The sequence below is a fragment of the Equus caballus genome, chromosome 21 (genome assembly GCF_041296265.1).
Source record: "Equus caballus isolate H_3958 breed thoroughbred chromosome 21, TB-T2T, whole genome shotgun sequence".
Lineage (NCBI taxonomy): Eukaryota > Metazoa > Chordata > Mammalia > Perissodactyla > Equidae > Equus > Equus caballus.
The window spans coordinates 31,780,090-31,806,786 of NC_091704.1; the positions used below are offsets into that span (position 1 = coordinate 31,780,090).

Below are 26,697 nucleotides of genomic sequence, written 5' to 3' on the forward strand. Positions count from 1 at the left end.
TCCTTCTAGTTGTGGCATGTGGGACACCACCTCAGCATGGCCTGATGAGCAGTGCCATGTCCATGCCCAGAATCTGAACTGGTGAAACCCTGGGCTACTGGAGCAGAGAGCGTGAACTTAACCACTTGGCCATGGGGCTGACACCTCAATAATTTTTATACTGATTACATGTTGAAATGTGTTTTGGACATATTAAGTTAAATAAAAATATTATTAAAGTTAATTTCACCTGTTTCTTTACACTTTTTAAAAAGGCGGATGCTAAACAACTTAAATTTACATTTGTGGCTTGCGCTATATTTCTATTGGATGATGCTGTTCTAGATCTTTTTCTACACATTTTAAAAGAACATAGATAACCATGTCTGTAAATACATGGATACATAGGTATAGGAGCTTTTCTCCCATAGAAGTGAAATCAGCTTGCTTTTCCACTGAATACGTCAAGACTTCTTTTCCAAAAAGAACACAGAAATTTACCTCACTCTTTTTAATGACCATGTTGATTTCCATTGTGTCAATATGCATAATTCATACATCTAATTCTCTACTGGTGAACACTGAGGTTGTTTGTATTCATTTACTTTTTCAAACAATGCTACAAGAACATCTCTGCATTGCCTCATTTTGTAGTCTCCATTCTAGACGTGGGAAAGCTGGGTCCAAGAGTGTTAAGTGGGTCGAGACAGTACAGATAAGCTTAAAATGCTGACAGCTGAGGAGTCAGATTTTGAAGGCAGGGCTAAGGGATGTGAAATTTATTTTGCAATCACTAGGTGGCCATAAAAAGATTTGTTTTTTCCCTAAGTTATTAACTCTTTGTAGTTTTCTTTCATTAAAAAATGCAGTACAAGCACATTACAGACAACTGGGGGTGGGGAACCACTATAATCTCACTGCCCAAACACAATCACTTAAGGTTTTGATTCATAAAAGGGTGAATGTTATGCTACATGAATTATCTTTCAGTCTTTTCTTGTGTATGTTTTTATTTTTGCTAAATTGAAATCATAGTTCACATAAATTTTAGATCCTACATTTTTTCATCTAACACTCCTGCATAAGCGTTTTTCCATATATTGCACAGTCTTCATAACAAGTTTACTTAGTCAGTCTCTCAGTCAGACATTAGAGCCTTTTTAGCTATATATGAGTTGCTCAAATAATGCCTCTCTCTCTGGCTTCAAACCACCTTCTCCATGGATGTTTTCCAGTCACCATTCAAACAAGCTCAAGTCTCTCTGTTTTCGTGTTGTGGAACTGTTAAGCTTGACTCTCTGGTGGCCATGTAGGGACTAACTGGAAGCAGAGAGGGAGCCACTGCAGTGGTCCTGGTGAGAGATGAGCAGGCCAGGATCACAACTGAGTATACGTGTGAAAGTTATTAAAGCTTTTAGTATCTCAGGTTCCTCATCCTGAGAAGTACCTTCATGGTGGGCCTGAGCATAGTGTACTAGATGTTCATTGAGAATACAGCTGTTGTGCCCCACATGGCACAGGGCCACACTATGTTAGTTCACAGAAAGCTAGAAACGGGCAGTATTGTAAAACTGTAAACTAAACACATTAATCTATTAAGCCAAGAAGTTTCTATTCACATATTTATTAAATAAATACTAGATATCTACTTTATAAAGATAGATCATTATGGGAGACATGTGACAGTAAAAATAAGCTAAAATGAAACACCTGACCCTAAGGAGCTTAAAATCTAGTTCATGAAACAGGAAGACAAACATGATGAAAGTGGCATGCGATAAAAGTTGAAAAAGCATAACAGCAAGGAGTTATAAAACTTCAAGGAAGAAGTGACATTTGTGTAATACAAAAGACTCTAGCTGAAGAGAAGTGGATAGTGGAAAGAAATGTGTTCACTTCAAAAACCTTTTTCTAAATTCATTATTCAGAATGGCTGTAAGAGTGATTTTATTGGTTAGAGATTACAGCTAATTACCCTAAAAAGCTGACTGTTACAACTTTATACCATCAGAATGGCTATAATTAAAAACTCAGACAATAACAAGTGTAGGTGAGAAAATGCTAGTAAGAGTGTAAAGTGGTGCAGCCACTTTGGAAACCAATTTGGAAGTTTCTCAAAAAGTTAAACACAGAATTACTACATGACCCCCCAATTCTACCCATGTGAAATGAAAACATATGTCCACACAAAAATTTGTATGCAAATGTTCACAGCAGCATTATTCTTCATAGCCAAAAAGTAGAAAGACCCCAAATGTGCATCAACTGATGAATGGTTAAAAAAAAATGTGGTATATATAAATGGAATATTTTTCTGCCATAAAAAGGAATAAAGTACTAATTCATCCTACAATATAGATGAACCTTGAAGACACTATACTAAGTGGAAGAAGGCAGACACAAAAGGCTACATACTGTATGATGTTATTTAAATGAAATCTCCAGAGCAGGCAAATCCAGAGGCAGAAAGTAGATACATAGTTGCCAGGGGCTGGAGGGTGAAGCATATTGGGAGTGACTGCTAACTGGTATGAGGTTTCTTTTGGGGGTGATAAAAATGTTCTGGAATTCGATGGTGGTTATGGCTGCAGATATCTGTGAATATTAAAAACTACTGAATGGTATGCTCTAAAAGGGTGAATGCTATGCTATGTGAGTTGTATCTCAATAAAAAAGTAAAAAACTGGGAAAAAAAAAGGAATATATCAAATCCTACAGTAAAATGATCTTCATCTTGTCTTGCTGGTAAGAGTAGATAGCTTAAAACACAGCTAGACATTTCTTAATACGAAAAGAAAATGAAAAACATATATTCATTTATTTAGTGAAATACATAGAATTCTACAATAAAAAGTAAGTTTCTGCCATACCTGTGCTTTTTTTTCACAAAGTGTATACACAGTTTCCAAATTGGGATCATTGTGAAGTGGATGAGAATACATTCGATGCTCAAAAGCCTCTACTTTCTGGATGACTTTTTTCAGCCCTTGATCTTGAATGCCCATATCATCAATAGGATCTAATAAGGGAACACCATCAGGAAAACGTTTCTGAACTTCCTGAAACAAAAGATTTAAAATTCATTTTTCATCTTATAGACAAAATTAGTTAAGACTAAACTAAATCAGCCTTTCTTCTAGGGGGCCAGCCCCATGGCCAAGTGGTTAAGTCTGTGCTCTCTGCTTTGGTGACCCAGGATTTTGCTGGTTCAGATCCTGGGTGGGGACCTAGTAGCACTCATCAAGCCATGCTGAGGTGGCATCCCACTCAGCAGACCCAGAAGGACCTACAACTAGAATATACAACTATGTACCGGGGGCTTTAGAGAGAAGAAGAAGAAAAAAAAGATTGGCAACAGATGTTAGCTCAGGTGCCAAACTTTAAGGAAAAAAAAATTTCCTGTTTTTTTCCTATGCACATAGATGTAAAAATAAAAAGGACGCCACATATATAATTTCGTCTTTCCTACTTAAAATGGAGTGCATTTTCCCACTGCATTTGTTTTTGAAAACTCCTTTTGAATCATTGTACTATGATTTACTGATATAGAGAGATAATTTACTAATAATTCTAGTACTTAGAGTTCAATAATCCGGGATGTGGCACAACTTATTGATAAACTCATTACTGTATATTTAGATTGTAACTTCTTCTCATCATTAATAATCCTGTATCAAACATCTCTTAAGTGTAAATTGTTTTCAATTTTCTGATTCTTTCCTTGGGGCTGATTCCTAGGGAGGGCACTACTGAATTAAAAGATACAAACTTTTTAAAGAGTCCAGATCCCTGTCACTAAACTTTTTTTTACATTTAACTGTTAAGTACAGTGAGGGATAGCTCACTGGAGGCTGCTATCCCTGTGGGAGACTTCCAGGGTCTTAGATAGGCCTTAAAGGCAAGATAGGATTTGGCTAGTTAGGAATTTTTTAAAAAAAGGTTATCCACATAAAAATTTTGTAAAACTGCCTAAGAGATGTATTCATTTCAGGAAACCCACCCATGGACCACAATTAAAAATTCCTACCCTACAATGAAAGCATCCTGCTTATGTATGCTTGTTTTCTCAGATTCCAGCCTTCACTGAATTGTAAATGCTATTCAAATGCTTACTGACTAAATAACAAAGTCTCTCTTTTTTTTTTTCCTGCTGGGAAATAAAATTTCCTAGAAAGTCATAATTTTTCCTATTGAAAATAAAACTAGGGGCTGGCCCCGCGGCTGTGTTTAAGTTCGCATGCTCCTCTTCAGTGGCCCAGGGTTTCAATGGTTCGGATGCTGGGCACAAACATGGCACCGCTCATCAGGCCATGTTGAGGTGGCATCCCGCATGCCACTACTGGAAGGACCCACAACTAAAAAAAAATATACAACTATATGCTGGGGGGATTTGGGGAGAAAAAGCAAAAAAAAAAAAAAAAAAAGGAAGAAGATTGGCAAGAGTTGTTAGCTCCGGTGCCAATCTTTAAAAAAAAAAGGAAAACTATTTCATCCATTTATTAACTATAATAAAAAATGGTTAAAAGTCCTGGCACATGATTTTATGCACAAAATTTTCCAAAGCCTATAGTTATCTTCACTCAACAAATAGGTGAACATATTCAGCATATAATAGTGGCCACGTTTTCCTTTGTGAACCCTCCTTTAGTAACCCACTTTGTTGGTAGATTGAGAGAGGGAACAATCTACAGGTAGATCTGAGGTCACTATTTTTATTAAAAAGAACTGCTACTATTGGTAGTACTTATAGTTTTTCTGAAAGAAAGCAATGTATTTAAATGCATTTCAGTTGCCTCATTATAAATCCTATTTATATTTACATAAAATTTATATTCAATTTATAAAATTAACGTGTATACCTGTATTGATTTTAAAACACTCTGTCTATTGTCCATTGGTCGAAGGTCTTTAGGAATGTAAAGCCTAACACTGCTGATAGCAGACAGGAGATGCACCAAAACTGGAACAACCTATCAACAAAAAGTTATATATACATTACAATTAAAATTGCACACTTTCAAATTCTGCCATTTCCTAAATTTAGCTTGAATCCTTAAAAGGAACCTATATTAAAAACATATGACAGGTATAATAAGTAGATAATAATCATTGTGGAAACTTACATCTTAGTAGGGACTATATTTAAAAACTAATTCAAACCCCTTAATAACAGGCAAATAAAAAATAAGTGATTCCCTCAATACAGAATCCATACTTTATTCACTTTTGTGTCCTCAGTATTTGGCACTTGTTGAATACCTAAAAGTACTATAGCACTACAGAGGAAAGAAAGACTCCTATTTGGGTTTAGACAGCCAAGTACAGTTCACGTAAGCTATGGATGGGCCAGAATGAAGAGATGGAAAAAAGATTTCAAGCAGAGAAAACAGTATATACTCTATTAGACAATCTTCAAGATCACCCATCTTCAAACTTTCTTCCATCCTTTCTCCTGACAAGAATACTCTTCCCTCATCATCAAATATGCTATTTTGCTTTCTTTAAATTCAGAGGGCCTCTATAAACTGAAGAGAGGTTAACATTTTCTCAGGTCCAAATTCACGAGTATACTGCTCTCCTATGACCACCTTTACTCTGATCACCACTGAAAAAACAACTGTCATTCGCTTTCTGCTAACAAACATATTCATAGTGCTTTACTGAACAAAATGGCACAGTGGTTAAGCATGGGTGCCAAAGTCAAGACTGCCTGGGTTCAATTTAGTCTTCAGCTAATTGTGTGACCATAAGCAAGTCAGCTAGCACTTTTAAGCTTCAATTTCCCCATTTTAAAAATGGGGATAAAATTATAGCTATCTCATTAAACTGTTGTGAGAATTAAATGAGACAATGCATGTAAAATACTTTAAAATAGTGCCTAACCACCTTTTAAAAATACTATTTAGTGTAATAAATATTTGTCAACAAATCTTCATATACCAGTGTTAAAATAGCAGAAATCATACTGAAATACCAAAGAGAAAAGGTAGATAATTAAGTGTTAATAAGTGAGACGGATGGAGACTGAAAAAATGGAGAACATGCACTGTTTAAAGTGGACAAGTACAACTTTCTATTTGAAAACTGAAAAAAATAATGCAATAAACTGTCCACTGTATTCTCTCAATTAGATTTTCCCGACTGTTAATAGTTTGCCATATGTGCCTTTATCCCTCTCTAGATAAGTTTTTGAGGGGTTCTTTGGGGGTGTTTTTTCTTTCTTTCTGTCGTTCTTTTTCTTCCTCTTCTTTTAACCATTTGAAATTAATTTGCAGACAACAGGTTACTTCACCTCACCAGCAAACACTTCAGCAGTATCTTTTAAGATCAAGCACATTCTCCTGCATAGTCACAATATTATGAGCTCATAAAAATTTAACAATAGAATATCATTTAACATACAGTCCATATTAAAATTTCCTCAACTGACTCAATAATGTCCTTTATAGATCACTATTTCTACTGCCGCGACTATAGTTATGTGCTGCACTAGGACGTTTTGGTCAATGACAGACCACATATACAACGGTGGTCCCATAGAATAGGATCACATAACATGGGTGTGTAGTAGGTTATACCATCTAGGTTTGTAAAAGTACCACAGGGGAGGAAGAAATTTTCCTCTATCCTTCTAGGTTCTTCTGGCTAGTCAAAGAATTAAACTGACATGAGACAGATTAACAGGAGAAAAACAAACAAAAGTTTAATAACATGTATACCTGGGAGAAACCCAGGAAAGCAAGTAACTCGTCAAAATGGCCAAAGCCCTCACCTTAAATACCATCCTTAGCTAAAGATGAAAGAAGACATTGGGGGTGGGGAGAGTCAGAGACTTCAAAGGGAAGGAAGTCAATTCACAGGTAGTTGAAAAGGAGCACAGTTTGAAAAACATGTGTTTGGGCACACAGAAACAGAACAACACAAGGGGAGCCCAACAAACAGGCTTTTCCAGGTTCCTCTCTGTCTAGACTAGTTTATGTTATGCTAAGGTGGCAGCTCACTTCCTGAGACAGGTTTGTATATCTGAATTCTTTTAGGCAGTTCATGGGGACGTAACAAGAAAAACTCAGCCTTTTGTTTCTTAAAAATAATCAACCTCAAATAGTCCTTATGTAAAAGAGACTCATTTTGGGATGGCAAATTTTGTTCCCCTTCAGTACATGCTATGATGTTCGCACAACAACAAAATTGCCTAATGACATTTATCAGAACATATCCCCGTCATTAAGCTACGCATGATGACTGTGCTACTTTTGGATCCTGTATCCAACCAAGGACCATTTATTGCATTTAACTGTCAAGTCTCTTTAGTCTTCTTTAATCTAGAATACTACTCACCTTTTTTGTTCTGATACTGACATTTTCATATAATTTCAAATTTACAGAAAAGTTACAAGAATAGGATAAAGAGCTCTCATATAACTTTATTCAGATTCACCAATTATTTACATTTTGTCCCATTTACTTTATCATTCTCTCTCTCTCTCTCTACACACACACATACACACTCACATGTCCACAGTATAAGTATTAAAAGGGGGAAATTTAACGATGATATAATGACATTATCTAATCTGCAGTCCATATTTAAATTTCATCGACTTTCCCAATAATGCCTTTTATACCATCTTCCTTTGTCCCCCACCACTTCACAGATCCAAACCAGGATCATACATTGAATTTAGCTGTAATATTTCTTTATTCTCCTTTAATCTGAAACAGTTCCTCAGTTTTTCTGTGACTCTCAAGACAGTGACATTTTTTAATACTATAGGCTATTCTGTAGAATGACCCACAATTTGGGTTTGTCTAATCATGAAGAATCATCATATTCAGGTTATGCATTTTTGGCAGAAGTGATTTTTTTTCCCCTTCTCAATCCATTGGTCAACATCACTGGTAACAGTACTTTTGATCCCTTAATTAAAGTGGTATCTGCTAGCATTCTCTACTGTAAAGTTACTACTTCCCCCTTTCAATTAGTAACAAATTTGTGGGGAGATTCTTTAGAGAATTTGTTTTTTTTTTTATTGGCACCTGGGCTAACAACTGTTGCCTATCTTTTTTTTTTTCCTGCTTTATCTCCCCAAACCCCCCTGTACACAGTTGTATATCTTAGTTGCAGGTCCTTCTAGTTGTGGGATGTGGGACGCCGCCTCAACGTGGCCTGATGAGCGGTGCCATGTCCGCGCCCAGGATCCGAACCCTGGGCCGCCGCAGCGGAGTGCGTGAACTTAACCACTCGGCCACGGAGCCGGCCCCGAGAATTTGTAAATATCCTATTCCCCATTAAACTTTCAACTCACGAGTTTTAGCATTCACAGATTATTCTTGCCTGAGTCAATTAGTATTTGAGGTAGTTGCCTAATGGTGACTTTCCTAATATCACTATTCCTTTCACATTTTATCTATCTATCCTTCTATCTATCTATCTACCTACTATCTCAGTCTGGACTGGTAGATTCTTATTTCATTTACACTTTATTATTATCCTTTACTATCATTATTTTTATTCTCAAACCGTCAAATTCATTTTTAAAGAAGACATTATGTGGGCTGAAGTGGCTTTTGAACCACCAGTTTGTGATCTATGCAAATCCTAGATGCACTGTCTGGCTGGAAAAAGACGAGTCAGGACATGAAAAATAATCAATAATGTACTAAGCAGCCAACACTCAAAGGGAGAGATGCACAAGTTTTCTACACTGAGGTACATGTACATAATCCAAAATGGCAGAAAAATAAAAAATAATTCACTTGGCTTTAGAGAGCAAGTATACGCTTTTTGTACTTGCAGCTGAATTCATTACGCACAAGTACTTGAGAATTTCCTTAAAAACAGAATAAACATTCTCTGCGAAGACTTGATGGAGAAGAAAAACAAACTGTCCAATTTCTAACACTGCTTACATAATAAGCTCCATTCAAGAAACAGTCAACTAACTCTCACATTAACAACAAGAAAGAGACTACAAAGGCTCTTCTACAAGTACAGGAAAGGGAGATCCTAAGACTTAAGTTTTGTAAATGAGAAGTTAAATGTTTAAAAGCCAACTGAATAGTTGCCATGAAATTATAAATCTCTACACTCACAGGGATTTTATTTTTTGCTGAGGAAGATGTGCCCTGAGCTAACATCTGCTGCCAATCTTCCTCTTTTTGTATGTGAGCTGCAGTCACAGCACGGCCACTGACAGATGAGTGGTATAGGTACGTGTCCCAGAAATGAACCTACGCTGCTGAAGGGGAGTGCACTAAACTTAACCACTAGCCCACTGGGGCTGGCCCAATTTAAAAACATATCACAATATTTGCACGGAGCAGTTTATTCAACTTTCTAAACCTAATAACCTTTATAAAGTAAATTAGAATTCAGGTTCACCATGATGCAACACTGGTCTATACAAATCCAAATAATCATGAGGGCAATTATTAGAAACTTGTTAGAATATCAATAGGAGCAAGTATTTTTATTCTTAGACCTTTTGAAACTTTGCAAGCTAGCCATAAATCAATTTCCCCTTTTAAGATAAGCAAATGATAAGGCAGATAATATCAGAAGTCAGTAAGTTTTAAGCCAATACATTCTGTGAATTTCAAGCAATGTCATTTCTTCAAATCAAGACTATTAGCTGAACACAATTTTTGAATTTTTTATCCAAACCAGAAAGATGTTTTCTAAAGCAAATGAATTTCAATCAAGTCAGACAAAACTTAAACTGATACTAAATTTTAGATTTTTAAAAACTGAATTTGTGTCTTGATCTAAGTTAAAAGCTGATGTAATAATCTACTGAATGTACTAGATATTTTCTCTACGTTTATTCAGAAGAATGTCAGTGAAAACAGAGGAGTAAGAACCTCCAAAAACTCCATAAAAGCATTGAGAACACTGGCAAAAAGGGTCAAAGTCAAGTTCTTCAGAACTCTGAAAATTAACCAACAACTTACAGCAATCTAAGGAGAGTTTAGCTTTAAGGTGTTTTAACTTACCTTCATCTCTCCTCCTCTACCCACTCTACAGTAGCCTTCAAAACCAACAGCCTACAATCACAGTGAAAATTAGTCTAGTAGCCACTGGAGGGGACAAAGCAGGGTTAGAACTACTTCAAAATCCCATTCCCAGAGAAGTGTCATTATTTCACCTGTCTAGTGGTCCCTAGAAGACTCCATTCACAAGGCTGTCTTTATTTGACCTGACTTCGGGCTTGCCCAGAGTAAACAACCTTTTTGCTGGGGGCATTTGTTGAAAATAGAAGAGGCAACTGTTTAACATCATGGCTTCCTGAGATGGTGGATAACAGGGCAAATAGATTAACCGAAAAGCTTAAAAAGAAAAGCTGGGAAGTAAAATGTTCATAGGGGAATCTGAAAGGCTCTGACACATTCCTAGGAATCTAGAAGGCCACATGCATGTGTAGGGCTGTGCTCATGCTCAAGAAAGAACTGAGAAGGCCCTAATAAGCTCTCACTTCTGGCTGACCTTGAGACTGTGTACACAAGAAGTGAAGGCCAAGGTAGTGTTGTCAACTGCCTGGCTGAGTGTTTAAAGGAATACTGCAATATGCCTGCAGAGCACCTCAGCAAAGACTGGTAAACTTAACGGTTCTGGGCATTTAAGGAAGTCTCTGTTTAATTATTAGCTGACTACTAAGGTAACCAAGCAGAGACTTTAGCAGCCATACACAACAAAAAGTACAGGTTTAACAGAATCAATTCAGAAAAGTCCACTAAACAAACAAGCAAGCAAACAAACAACAAATAGCAACATAAATAAACTCTGGGCGGGGTATCTGATTTCTCAAGTTGCCACATGATATCAACTAAAATGTGCAGCAGTGTTCAACAAAAAAATTACAAGCGTGTATAAAAACAACAAAGTGTGGTCTATACACAGGCAAAAACAGCAGTCAATAGAAACTGTCCCGGAGGAAGTCCACACATTGGACTTAATAGCCAGAGTTTAAATCAGCTATTTTAAACATGTTCAAAGTCTACCCCCGCCGCAAAAATCCGATTTCAATTTGTAATAAATAGTATACTTTTGATGCAAACTTTAAGTGACAAAACAACTAAATCTCATTCCATCACAACTATTAAGGGGTATCCTGATTCTCCAACAGTTGTCATATATGATAAGTGTATAGTTGTAACCTGTAATGTGCTATTTTATGTCCTTTTATAGATGTTTTTATCTAATGCTGAATGATTCTAGTAAGTTCTTTGCCTAGGGAAACAAAACAGAAATCACTTATCTAGACCCTATATTTATGGTCTTCATTCCCTGACACCAAGTCTCATTTAACTCTCATGAAGAGGCTGTGATAGGGGCAGTGGTTACACATACTTGAAGCTGGCAACGCAACAATGACAAAATTGCAAGCAATCTTTAGAATACACTGTCTAAAGTGTTAATCTCTACTAATGAACTGTAATCCAGAGCTGGCTATATTCTAAGCCATTTTATTTTCCTGGAAAAAAGTTCAAGAGTATTTATTTCATAGTTAAAAGGAAAAGTCACTTTAGAAAGTAGTCTTGTACAAAGGCTAATAAAAAGCTAAATTTGGTGTTATACAGACTCAGAGTTAGAGAAGTGAAAGATAACTATGGAAATTCTACTTCCTCCTCATATCTCATGCAAAGGAAGTCTGGTCCAAACCTTCCCTGAATAGTGCTACATAGTCACTGCAGTTGAGAAATGAGATTTTCTTATAAACTGCCTCTGGAAGTATTTCCCTATATCCAAGATTCCTATTCAAAATATTAATTTACAAAAGCAAACGATATTATCTATATATTCTGTTTCTAAAGATAACAGTCCTCCTCTCTGTTTTATTCTTACACCTATGTCATTCAACCATACAGAAGAGAACCTGGGAGTTCTTTTTAAAGAGGGATGCTTCATGTTCTGCACATGTTGCTTCCTCTGCTGGGAATGCAATTCTTGTCTGAAAAAATTCTAATATTTCTAGAAGTTTGTTCAAATCTCACTACTTCTTTTATAAAGCTTTCTTTACTAATCCTCCCTCCAAACACACCCATCCTACCTCTAGAGATTTATCTCTGATGTTTATCTAGCTCTTTGAACACAAAATGCTCTCCCCGTTAAGCTGTAAACCTCTTGATGTCAAAGACTATATACATAATTTATGCTAACACATCTCCCCCTTAATTTCTTTAGCAGCACATGCTGAAATCAACTGAATAAAAAATGTAATAGGAGTAGAGGAAAGACACTCAGTTTGCCCAGGGTCCAGTGAAGCCTTCACAGTAGAAGCTGTCTATTAAACTGAACCAAATCATGATTATTAAGTACTGCAAAGCTTCTCAGTATCTTTAAGTAAAACAGGCCCAGCTGCTAGGCTTACCAAAATTTGGGCCTAGAATGGAGACAGACAGCAGACAAGTTTCACCTAAAATGCTAATTCCAATGAATCAGTCATTACATCATTTTCTTTGAAAAAGAGTCTAGGCTTTCAGTGTGAAAGAGTTCCATGACTTATTATCAATGTTTCCCATGAGAGAAGGAGAATGTTGGGATGTGTGCCACATATTTGCCATTCCAAGCTGCAATAACTTCAAAGGTCCCTTTGGGTACATGAATATATGCCCAACTGTGGGAGTTTTCGCCTCATTTATAGTTAAGCAGTCAGTTGGTAAAATAAACATTGGGGGGGGGAACCCTACAAGTTTCAATGGTGGTGGAATTCAGGAGGAGAATAAATTAGAAGATTGAGGACCAGAGACCAAAGGCTAGCTGGTGTTTACAATTATAAATAACTATACTTTTAAACCATTATTTAAAAATGTTTAATAATGAACAGTCTTCTTAAATACTGCCAACTCTGAATCTCATAGTTATCAATTGATCCAAAGTGGTAGCCTATGAAGTTGCAGTGGCAGATTTTACTTTCTGCAAACAAAAGCTTATCATAACAAATACCATTACAATGACATTTCCTAAAAGACCTAGCCAATATGCCACATACTTAAAGCAATGTTTAAAAATAACAAAATTCCAGTATGATATTAGCCTTCAAATAGATACTTGGAATGTCTACAAGAAGATTTTACCTACAATTATTTTAAAATAAAATAAAACAGGAGACATTTAAGAAATATGGGTATCTCATGTAGCAATCTGAATGTTTTGCATTTCATTAAAAGCACAAGTAAATTAAATGATTTTAACTAAGGAAACTTGGGTAGGAATTTTTCATTATCAAAACACTGCTTCAATTGTCATTTTCACAGGAATATAATAAACAGCATGGATGGAATAAAACTGTAAAATTATTTGGCCACAAAAATGATGAAACATCTTTTTAGCCCAGATAAAATCCAGCTTCATGGAAAAATTTATATTATTAAATTCTCTTTATCTTTCACCTTGTCATTATTTACCACGCCCATAATTTGGTAAAAGAGAAAGAGAGCTTAAATCTCATTAATCATCCTACCGATATTTTAGATGGCTTTAACACACCTTAAAATACCTTGAAAACTTTCAATTTAGAAATCCTGACAGTATGTTCATTATAATCACAATCAGGAAATTTAGTGATTATAAATAATTCACAAAATATCTGAAATCCAAAGATAAAAAATAAAGTACAAACCTGCATCTCTCCTTTCTCATCTGGTTTAGCTGGTTTTGCAGCCTCAGTAGCTGAATTTTTCAGGCTCTCTTTGCTACAGCGCAGAAGTACTTCTACTACATATAAAGGATCCAGTTCACCAGAATTAGGCTAGAAAAACAAGATGATAGGTATTAATTCTTAAAAATTGGCCCACAAATTTTAAATTCCATATATACAGGGACTATATTCTCAGCATTTAGCATTATGACTGGCACATACTATACAGTAAATGTTTATTTCGTGAAATGAGAGCTGTCCCTCTTCATGCTTCAACATGCTTCAATGGAAGAGAAAACAGAAATTACTTGATACTTATGTATTTGAATAGTATGATCACAGTTGACAGTGACATAAAATGCCACTTTAAGTTTCGAATGGTCAGTTTATAATTTTATTTAATTATACTAGAATTAGAAAAATAAACTAAAAGAAATGATCAGTATTAGAAAATGAATCTGTATCTTCAAATCACTCTAATTAAACAACATGAAAAATATACTGAGAGTAGATCATTTTATTGCTTAGTGGCACCTCTATAACGTGGTTTTCATATCATTTTATTAAGTTTTTTATATTCTGTAATAAAAACGTGATCCTCAAGAACTAATCACATCTTCTGCACTATGACAATTTATGTTTGAGAGCAGTGTCTTTCAAATAGTAACAGAAGACTTTTTTCATTAGTAAAGAATTTCTCTCTACTCTTTAATATCTGAATGATTTCTTCTGTATAAAATAGATAAAAGGGAAGTCATTTTGATTGAGGGGGGAACACGGCAAAGAAGTGAGTGCTTGGTCACCCCCTCAACACAGCTCCTGTTCAAAAATGAAAAACTGTCAAGAAATGACAATGAATCCATACCCACAGTCTATTTCTGCAATAAACTACCAATCGTTTAACAATAAAATCTATTTCCAAATACAAACCAAAAATACAATCATAATTATCTTATATCACTCAGTTCAAATTTCCTCGAAGAAAGCATAAGCTCCATTTCCAATCCAAAAGGAAAACTAGTTTTTTTCCTCAGCATACATTTTTGCAAAATGTTATTTTTAGTTTCAAACCATCATTCAACTTGCTATTGACACAAAGCAAAGCTGTATAGTATTTTCAATTAGATCTGTATCTGCAAAGATTACGCATATGTATAGCTTAGTCAATATAAAATGAGTTTCATAAATAATGAGATAAGTAAATAGTTATGACCAACTGCCAACTCTTCCATGTGGTAAATGATTATAAAGAGAATTACTAACTATTATATTTAGCTTTCCAGAGGGGAAAGAACCCTTTGAGTAAGATGCATTCAACATTTGATGAATTAACTCCAAAGTGTTAAGAGGACGTGACAGTATTTGGACAAAAATAACAAGATTTATGAACAATCTAGATAATCTAGAACTAGAATGTGGCTAAATAATCCAGAACTTTGTTGTTGGATTTAATTCCAATTCTGTAGATTTTATTTGTAAATTTAACATTCTCATTCTATAAGATACAACAATCACAGAAATGACTATTAGAACTCAGGCGTATCTTAATCATCTCTTTGTAGAGTTACCAAAGCCACTTACAATAACATTACAGAACTGTCCTCAAGTGTTACTAAGAAAACACACTCAAAAGCCTTCTTCATTGCAAAATTAGATGAAAACTTGCTGTTAAAAATATCTCCTAAGATTGTAAAATTTTTCTCAAGGAACTTCTTCTAGTTCTGTACTCTGATAAAGATGATCAACAGTGTCATCCTTCACATAAGAGAAAATAGTTAACTAAATGTTCTATTTGGCTTTCCAATGATTGTTTTAGCATAACTTCTTTAAACTTTTGCTCATATGTTCTAATTTTTAACTTCTTTATCACATAATTGAACTTTCTTTTTCCTAACTTCTCTTCATTCCTTTTAAAACGTGGCTGATATCTTACTATAAAGGGAAATTACCAGATTAAAATATAATTTTGATAATCTCAAGATTGTAGAAAGGAAAGAAACAAGATGAAATAAGTATTGACAATTACATTTTTCTCTTTTTAAAGTGCTTCAAACTATTTTCTTCATTGGTATCTATTTACCCTCTCTCTAGCTAACACTCTTGGCTACAAAAATCTTTGAATTAGTATCTGACCTAGATTATGAAATCAATAAAAACATACTTCACATTTTTAGTAAACAAATGTAAGCAGGTCAGTGGAAAAATCATTTTCATCCTCAATTTAAGCAGAAAAAAATGAATGTATTCCTCTCTATTCCCCATCCCATCTCTGCCTAAAAGAACTCTCAACAACTGACACCACTTTTATACATGGATTAAGGACCAACAGAGGCAAATAATTAAGAAACCTGTTCACAGTGTGTGTGCATGTGTGAATGTGTGTGTAATTATGTTAGGCATAGTTTTTCTCCCTTAAAAATGTAAAACCTGAGATCAACTACCAGCATGACAACATGGGGAGCTCCACAAACCAGTTCCCCAGAAAAACTGGAGAGAATTATAAAAACTCAACCATTTAAATGGTTCTGGAAATGGTTCCAAGGGCATATAGCAAGTGAAGAAACATCTATTCAAGGAAATGTACTAAATTCAGTAAGAACGCAAGAGTCTGTGATACCCAAACCAAGACTACGCCCCTCCTCGCTCCTAACTCAGACAGAAACTGCAGACTGGTGAAGCCAAGAACAGGGCTCCTTCTCCCAGAAGCAATCAGTTAGAGGTCTACTTTCCCAGGAGGCGCAAGATGTCAGTATTTCTTATCCCGCTTCTACCTACCTGTTGCTCAGTCTAAGTTCTGGGCAATTGAGGCTGAGATGTGGGGCTCCCTTCTTCTGCCCAGCCCCCAGTGGTTGGCCAGAGGCTATATCTAGGGTGTAGTGCTGCTGAGAATACTGGGGCTCAACTGCCCTTGTCCTGGCTTATAAGGCATTGGTTCCATGCTGGGAGAGGCAAACTGACGAGACTTGAGGCTACCACCTCCATGCTCTACCTAGCCCTTAGGTCTTAAAGCAGGAGTGCTGCTCAGAGAGAATTGTGCCATTGTCCCCACATCAAGCTTTAGAACCTTGGCGCAGAGATTTTACCAGGGCGGAGAAGCAGGCCTTAAAACAGATAGCTCTTAATATCTTCCCAAAGAAAGTGACCTCATTTGCAATCAAGTCTGGGGAAGTTCAAGTCTAAGAGCACACTCAAAAATAGTGAAGGGAGTGGCGGAAGACAATTGGGAAGAGATCTGCAGAATCACTGGAGATATAGACTAAAAATGTGGGTCAGCTAGTTTGCGGGACAGAATCTAGGGCAAAAAACAGCTAGAGGGAGCTGCCTGAAATTAGTGAGGGTTAACAGCAGGGTATGTTTAGGGGAAGATACAAATAGACCCTTCTCAAAAGCACTTTCATTCCAGGGTAATTGTGGGCATATCCAAGGCTGTAGAGGGGAGAGGAGGGCTTAAGTGGGGCGGAATAGACTTCACTCAAATAAGCTAGCTAGTCATTAACAAATAAACAAGCAAATAACAATAATAAGCCTGAGGGGAGAAGGGGGACCAGTACCAACAGCACTGCAATAAATTATTTAAAATGTCCAATTTCCAACAAAAAATTAGACAGAAAAGTATGATCCATGACCCACATACCAGAAAAAAAGCAGGCGACAGAAAGTGTCTGTGAGAGTGATCAGATATTGGATTAAACAAAGACTTAAAGGTAGCCATTGCAAATGTGTTCAAAGAACTAAAGGAACCATAATAAAAGAAGGAAGGTGTAACAACAGGGTATCAAATAGAAAATATCAATACAGAGATAGATATGATAAAAAATAACCAAAAGGGAATTCAGGAATTCAAAGGTACAATACCTGAAATGAAAAAGTCACTAGAGGGGTTTACAAGCAGATTTGAACTAGCAGAAGGAAGCATCAGCAAATGTGAAGACAGACTGGTAAGAGATTATGCAATCCAAAAAAACGATGAAGGAAAATGAACAGAGTCTCAGAGAAATATAGGACACCAATAAGCACAACATATCAATAATGGGAGTACCAGAAGAAGAGAGAAAGGAATGAAATAATATTTAATGAAATAATGGCTGAAAACTTCCCAAATTAAGTGAAAAACATTAATCTACACACCCAGGAAACTCAATGAGCTCCAAGAAAAATAAATGCAAAGAGATACAAACAGCCACATCATAGTAAAAATGCAGAAAGCCAAACACAAGGAGAAAATCTTAAAAGCAACAAGAGAAAAAAAAGACCTCTCTTACAAGGGGATCACAATAAGATTAAAAGCAGAAACTTCTCAGCAGAAACAAGGGAGGCCAAAAGGCAGTAGGGTGGCATATTCACAGACAAAACAACAGTTAACCAAGAATCCTTTCAAAACCAGACATTCCCAGATAAACAAAAACTAAGAGAATTTGTTGCTAGCAGACCTGCTTTACAAAAAATACTAAAGGAAGTTCTTGAGGCCGAAAGCAAGGATGCCTGACATTAATTTGAAACCACACAAAAAAATAAACAACACTGGCAATTATGTAATTATAAAAGATAGTATAAATGATTATTTCCGTTTCTCCTAAGTGATTTAAACCAATTATATCAAACAATATGGATACACTGATTTGTTGAGCCTGTAACATGTAGAAACGCAGCATATTTGTCAATAATAATACAAAGGAAGTGGGTGGGAATAAAGCTGTACTGGGCTAAGGCAACAACTCCAGATGGTAACTTGAATCCACAGGAACTAATAAAGAGAACCAGAATGATAAATAAGAAGGGTAATATAACAAAAGCTATAAACATATACTTACTCTCCTTTCTTCTCTAAGCTTCTTCAAAAGTCATAAAATTTTACAAAGAAATAACTATAATATGTATTGTTGAGTTTGTAACATTTATCGATGTAATATATAACAACCATACCACAAAAAGAGGGAAAATGGAACAGAGGTATATAAGAGTAATGTTTCTGTATCTCACTGGAATTGTCAGTATAAATCTGAAATTATTCTATTATGTTAATATGTATAGGGAAAGCCCTAGCAACCACTAAGAAAATAACAAAAAAGAAAATGTAGAGGAAAAAAATAATTAAATAAATTAAAATGTTTACATTAGGAAACACAAACTTAACACAAAAGAAAGCAGTAAAGGAGGAATAGAAAAACAAAAAGGAAATGAGACATAGACAACAAAAAGTAACACGACAGACATAAATCCAACTATACTGATGATAATATTAAATGTTACTTAATATAAAATATCTAAATATTTAAAATATTTAAAGTATAAAGTTAAACGCAATCAATAGGCAGAGATTTTTCAGATTGGATAAAAAAAGATCCAGATATGTTGTCTACAGGAGGTACACTTTAAACTCATTAATAACAAAAAAGACAAAGAAAAAAGATGGAAAAAATTATGCCACGTAAGCAACAACCAAAACAAAGCTTACTTCAGTAGCTGAAGTCTATTAATATCAGACAAGATACACTTTAACAAAGCACAAAAATATATGAAGCACAAAGTGACAGAAGTGAAAGGAGAAACAGACAATTCAACACTAATATTTAAGAAACTTCAATATCCTACTTTTAGTAATGCATAGAACAACTAGACAGAAGGATCTGCAAACAAAGAAACAGAAGACCTGAACATACTCTAAACTGGCTAGACTCTAATAGACATCTATAGAACATCTTACCCCAAAACAGAATACACATTCTTCTCAACTACACATGAAACATTCTGTAGGATAGACCATATGTCAGGCCATTAAATAAACTTCAATAAATTCAAAAGGAAAATAATACCAAGTATGTTCTCAACAACAATGGAATGAAATTAAAAATAAAAAATAGATATTTTGGAAATTCACAAATTTGTGAAAATGGACAGATTCTTAAATAACAAATGGGTCAAAGAAGAAATCAAAAGGGAAATTAGAAAATACTTTGAGATGAACAAAAATGAAGACACAATATACCAAAACTTATGGGATGTAGCTAAAATATTTGTAAACAGAAATTTATAGATGTAAATACCTACATTAAAAAAGAGGATCTCAAATTAATAACCTAACCTTCTATTTTAAGACAATGGAAACAGAACAGCAAACTAAATCTAAAGAAGCATAAAGGAGGAAATAATAATGGGGTAGAAATTAATGAAACTGAAAAACAGAAAAATCAATGAAACCAAAACCTCGTTCTTTGAGATCAACAAATCTTTAGCTAGATGAAAGACTTCAAATTATTAGAATCAAAATGAAAGAAGGACCATTACTAATGGCCTAACAAAATAAAAAGGATTATAAAGCAATATTATGAATAATGGTAGACCAGAAAATTAGAAAAACAGACTAACTCCTAAAAAGACATATCACTGAAACTGACTCAGGAACAAACAATCTGAACAGACCTCTAACAAGTAAAGAGACTGACTTAGTAATAAAAAAAACTACACACACAAAAAAGTCCAAGCCCAGGTGACCTCACCACCAAATATTTAAGGAATTAATATCAATTCTTCAAAAATTCTTCCAAAAAACAGAAGAGGAGGGGAACACTTCCTAACTCATTCTATGAGGCCAACATCACCCTGATACCAAACCAAGACAAAGATATCACAAGAAAACTAGAGACCAGTATCTCCTATGAATATGGGTATGAAAATCTCCAACAACATACTAGCAAACCAAATCAAGTCACATAAAATTGAGTGACACAGCTTGACCAAGCAGGATTTATCCCAGGAATCTAAAGTTGGTTTAACAACTGAAAATCAATTAATGTAATATACCATATCAGAATAAATACAAAACAGAATAAAAAAACAACCACATGATTATCTGAATAGGCATATAAAAAGCATTTGAAAAAATACAACACTCTGTCATGACATAAACACTGAACAAGCTAGGAATAGGAGGGAACTCCCTCAACTTGATAAAGAACACTTATGAAAAACCCACAGCTAATATCATACTTAAAGGTAAAAGACTGGATGTTTTCTCCCTAAGACTGGGAAAAAGACAAGGATATCTGTTCTCATCACTTCTATCAATATTGTACTGGAGGTTCTAGCCAGGGCAGTTAAGCAAAATGAAGAAATAAAACACATCCACAATGAAAACAGAGCAGTAAAACCATCTCTATTTATAGAAGACACATGACCTTGTATACAGAAAATCCTAAGGAATCCACTAAAACATTATTACAACTGATAAATTAGTTGAGCAAAGTTGCAGGATGCAAGATCAATATATAAAAATCAACTGTATTTCTATATATCTGCTATGAAAAATTAAAAAATGAAATTTAAAAAATCTCATTTACAATAGCATCAAACAGGATGGTTGACAATTTCAAGATAGTCATTCTTCTAACAAATTAATGAAATCATCCTTGATTTTATATAAGTAACTTTTTGAAAGTATTTATATAAATAATGACCAAAATCAACTGTATTATTGCCTTCATTTAGAGAGAATAAGTAAAGCTGACCAGCTCCCCTAATTTCTTTTCTTTAAGTCTCTAATATATACCTAAATCAAAATTCTAATTTGCAGTGTCAGAAGCTTATTTTTTTCTAATATTCAAATTAAACAGAAAAATTACAAAAGAGCCATGAACTCAGAGAAGAAATTAAAATTTGTCATGAAATTAAAATCTGTTGTTCAGAAAATAAAAATACCATTTAAAGACAAAATGTAAGATTATTCAAAAAACTAATTCCTTATGGTGGAATTTATTACAGCTTCTCCTAAGGTAGTACTGTTTCTACTCTGGTCAATTTCATGAGTCTGAGAAAACATTTCACTGGAACTTTATAAACAATTCTACTTTAAGGTCAACGGTTTACCTTAACATTTGACTTTTTTGAGAAATTCACCACTACACCCCAGCCAAAATCATCTCCTTCATTCTTTACCTGAAAAGAAAGTAAAGCAAGTAAACAAGAATATTTATGTCCAAAAGGCAATTTTAGACTTCCATGTCCACATTATAGGTTAATAAAATTTTTTGAGTTTTCCTGGTAAAATATTTTTTGAAAGATCACAATAAACTTAAGGAAAAAGATATTAACCCTACAGAAAGAAATCACTGCCAAACTTCATAGGTCTCTAAACAGCAAGAACAGGAATCTCGCAACTGGCAAGCAAATGTTAAAAATGATATGATATATTTGTTCTGAGAATATTGGAAGTCTTTTACAGCTAATGAACTCACCCAGGACTTAAAACTGCCTTATTTTTAGGTAGCATTTTATAACTGGAAATATTTTCATGTTAATTCCAAAACTGTCTACTTCAATTTATATCCCCACAAATGAAAATCACTGGAGAGTAAAAGGTTCCCTCTTAATCAGTACCATGTGAAACAGGTAAAACAACATAATTAGTATAGCTCAACTACTGTAGCAGGAAAGCAGTTTATCAACAGAAAAAAATTATCATCTTTATCCAGAAATAATGACATACCTTTACCAAACGACCTGGTTGTAGAAATGGTAAGCAATATTTTGGTTTGTGAATATATTCTTCAATTTCTTTACCCAGTTTGGCAAGCTGCTGTCTAATCTTGTAATAGATGACAACACTTTCTTCATTTGGTATTACTATTTTATTATACTGTTGTTCTGAGCTCTTTACCTCTGTAAATAAAACAGATGTACGCTTTCAAAAAATTATACACCTTATGTAAATTATACCAAAGTTACATCTTTTTTCCTACTACAATTGTAGGAAACAAAGTCAGTTTGCATAAATTAGGAGGTTTGGAGAAAGCTTCAGAGACGACCTGTTGTCTAGTTTCTCCCTTCTCCATTAAGGTTCACCTTCTCTTATCTCTTCCCACAGTTCTCCAATTCATTGACTGTGAATCCTCAAAGTGAGTCTGAATCGGCAGTACTTATATCTGGCGAGTTAATTCTTTCCTATGGATGGGGTAGAGGGTGTTATCTTTGGGAATTCTGGACCTACACTGTCCAACACAGCACTGTGCTATAAAACTTTATGTGATGGTAGAAATGTTCTATGTCAGCACTTTTCAGTATAATAGCTAGTAGAACACCAGCCATATGTGGCTATTTAAATTAGTTAAAATTAAATATTTAGTTCTTCAATCACATTAGCACCATTTCAAACGCTCAATAGCCACATGTGGCTACTGACTTCTGTACTTGAATAGCACAGACATAGAACATTCCCACCATCACAGAAAGTTCTACTGGGACAGTACTATTTTGGACCTTCTAAGTAATATGCTGATTTAACTCTCAGCAAAGAATCCAGTATACTAATATCACCAGGCTTCCACCACGACTTGGTCTCTAAAACTGAAGACAGGCAATTTAACCATAGTTATTTCTCTACACAGTCAGTGGTCAAAACACTAGCACTTTTCAGCAATTTTCTTCTTATTTAATCTAACCATCAATAACACCATTCCCTGCTCCAATTCTTGCATCTAGTGCTGACCTCCCTTCCTCACTCATTCCATTATGCCTCCATCCCACTGTGAACAAACACTATTTTGTTATAATATTCACCATTAATGACATTTAGTATGCTCACAACATATGCAACCATCACCACTATTAGTTCTAGAATATTTTCACTACCCCAAAAGGAAATTCCAAATCCATTAAGCCAACATTCCTCAATCCCTTCTTCCCCCTGCCCCCAGCAACCTTTCTGTCTGTACAAATTTGCCTGTTTTAGATATTTCATATATATGGAACCATACAATGAGTGGCCTTTTCTGTTTGGCTTCCTTCACTTAGCATAATGTTTTCAAGGTTCATCCACGTTGTAGCATGTATCAGTACTTCATTCCTTTTTATAGTGGAATAATATTCCATTACATAGGTATGTCATTTTGTTTATCTGTTTATCAGCTGAAGGACATTTGAATTATTTCCACCTTTTGGCTTCTGTGAATAGAGCTGCTATGAACATTCATGTACAAGTTTTTGTTTGAAGATATTTCCAGTTCTTTTGATTATATCCCAGGAGTGGAACTACTGGGTCTTATGATAATTCTGTATTCAACTTGCTGAGGAAGGGCTCAACTATTTTCCACAATGATCACACCATTTTGTTAATTAACCTTCTGAAAAAGTGCCCATCCTAGTGAGTGTGATGTAGCATCTCAATGTGGTTATGATTTGCATTTCTCTAGTGACTAATGATGTTGAACATCTTTTCATGTGCTTGTTGGCAAATTGTATGTCTTCTTTGGAGGAATGTCTATTAAAATCCTTTGCCCATTTAAAAATTAAATTGTCTTTTTGTTGTTGAGTTGTAAGAGTTCTTTATATATTCTATATACTGGACCCTTAACAGATAGGTGATTTACAAATATGTTCTCCCATTCTGTAGGTTTTCTTATCACTTTATTGTTGGTGTCTGTTGAAGTGCAAAAGTTTTTAATTTTTTGGGGGGGAGGAAGATTTACACTGAGCTAACATCTGCTGCCAATCTTCCTCTTTTTTTGCTTGAGGAAGATTAGCCCTCTGCTGACATCTGTGCCAATCTTCCTCAACTTTGTATGTGGGATATCTCCACAGCATGGCTGATGAGTGGAGTAGGTCCGCACCTGGGATCTGAACCTGTGAACCTGGGCTGCTGAAGCAGAGCACGCAGAACTTTAACCACTCAGCCATATGGGGCTGGCCCCCAAAAGTTTTTAACTCTGATGAAATTCAATTTACTTATTTCTTCTTTTGTTGCTTGTGCTTTTGGTGTCTTATCTAAGAAACCATTGCCAAATCCAAGGTTAGGAAGATTTATACCTATGTTTTCTTCTAAGAGTTTTATGGCTTTAGTTCTTATATTTAAGACTTTCATCCATTTTTTGTTAATTTTGTATATGGTGTAACAGTTTAACTTCATTCTTTTGCATGTGGCTATCCTGTTGTCTCAGCAGCATTTGTTGAAAATCAATAGCCCACAGATATGTAGGTTTATTTCTGGACTCTTTCAATTCTATTCCATTGATCAGACTCCTCTATTTAACCTGTGTGCCTCAGTTTCTTTATCAACAAAATAAGGATAACAATAGCACCCAAACCCCACAAGGCTATAGTTAGAAAGTAACTGACAAGAGATACGAAAAATACTTAGCTAACAGTACACAGCACACAGTAAACACTTAGGAAGTATATTACTACTGTATTATTTTTATTATCATCTTCAACTTTCTCAAAGACTGTTCCCTCTAACTTCTGGTCTTCTGCATTCTCTTAAGCATATTGCATCATCCTGGTTATTTATTTATCTTTTTGGATAGAAGTAAAAGGAAAAAGAGAAAGCCTAGGATCATGATATCAGGCATGGGAATAAAGAAAGCCAAGTTTTCGATTTGTGAACATTCCCTAATACACCACACTTTTCCACCTTCTGGCCAAATTCCCAACCTGCACAAAGTCATCCTTAAACAACAGCAGCAAATACAATCTCCTACTACACGGAGACAGAAGGTAAAGATGCTGGTCACCAACAACACGATCTTCTAACTTAAAAAGAAAACAACAAAACTATTACAAGTTTGTTCCTCTCTCCAATTTCCCAGGTCTTTTCCCTGTGCATCTTCTCTAAGTAAATGATACCACCTTCAAAAACTCACTTGCTTAGGAGGCATCCCATTAAAGAGAAAATAAAGAAAGAAAATATTTACAGGTCTCTTCTCTCCCTTCCCTCTGAATAGTGCCCACATGCCTCATGGGCAGCTCCTAATTCCCACTGCCACACTGCAACCCTGCACCCTGCCGCTGTGAACTGACCACCAGAGAGCCCTGCCTTAAGCATTTTCCTTCCTGCAGACTCAGCTTCAAGCTCCCTTGCCAGGCCAGGCCTCAGCTTACCTGTGTGCCCCTGGAGTTTTTATGTGAGCTCCTGTAAGCCCACCCTCATCTTGGACATCCTTATATCCTCAGTACCCAGCAAAGTCTGGCCCCCAGGGCCTCAACACTGACTTCATCCACACTCCTCTCCAGCAGAAGGTGCAGACACCTCCCATAGCAGGAGGACTTCATCCTGCCTCATTTCACTCTTAGTCCTAGATAATTCCTTATTTTTGGAAAAGATTATGCCTTACAAACAACTCTTGACTATTCTTCCAATCACTGAGGATTTCTCACCCCTGTGTTCAGTTTTAGTCTATAGAACTGAGGCATGAAAGAATAATTTGGGGGTATGAGGGGTGGTCCAGAATAGAACAACCAATATGCATTCAGAAAGCATCCCAAGAGGAAAAAAAAAGTCAACTCAACAGCAATCTCCCATTTATAAAGAGATAGAGAACAACCACCTGTGGCTGGTTGCTTTTAATTTTTATTAAAAACAGGCCTAGGACGGTTGCAGGGGCAGAACGAGGAGCACAGATTAGCTCCACAGAACATTCTGACTCAAGCTGAAACCCTGAAATACAGAGCCAACTGAGGGTGTGCGATGGCAAAGGCAGCTCACACATGCAGAGGACTTAATAGCTGAGAAAGCAATTTTTTAAAATTATTTAATCTGATCTTCGTAATCTTTTTAAGTACCCAAAGTAGATACTATAATATCACTTTTATTCTTCTTGGACTTGAGTCACAATTAGGAAACCCAAATCACATGCCACATGGGAGCACAACCAAACATTAGAACCCTAAGATCCAGTTCTGCGATCTCCCTCATCCTTAACAATAAACAAACCATCTCCTTTTATCTCCAGCTGCTCAAGAATCTTTCCAAAATAAGTACCTACGTATAAATTTGCATCTGTTGATGATGACCATCATTTCACAAATAATTTTTGTAAAAATTCTAAATCTATAATTTTTTTCCGTCTGTTAAAAAAATAGATATCTGTAGCTCTATAATGTACTATATTATTAAGTACTATATTATTATGTACTATATTATTAAGATCATCAACAGGTTTGGCTTGGGGAAAGGGGGCTTAGATCAATTTGTGCGAAGAATTTCAGTATGCAATCTACTGGATCAACAGTGGGACAGCAACCGCAACACTATTCTCTCTACACTCTTCTCTCTAGCTCTCCTTGTACTTGACTTCTCTCTCTTAGAAAAGTC

At 35.4% G+C, this 26,697-nt stretch overlaps 1 protein-coding gene across 1 annotated transcript in view; it reads right to left on the minus strand.

The window, feature by feature from the left end:
• The window catches only part of MTREX (Mtr4 exosome RNA helicase), a 116,257-nt gene that overhangs the window by 24,868 nt on the left and 64,692 nt on the right, over positions 1-26,697 (minus strand). The window contains exons 17-21 of the mRNA XM_023625667.2: positions 22,099-22,271; positions 21,480-21,548; positions 13,599-13,727; positions 4,839-4,949; positions 2,850-3,038 (exon numbers count right to left, since the gene is read on the minus strand). Of these exons, the coding sequence (XP_023481435.1) occupies positions 2,850-3,038; positions 4,839-4,949; positions 13,599-13,727; positions 21,480-21,548; positions 22,099-22,271 (671 nt within the window). The remainder of the gene's footprint in view (positions 1-2,849; positions 3,039-4,838; positions 4,950-13,598; positions 13,728-21,479; positions 21,549-22,098; positions 22,272-26,697) is intronic.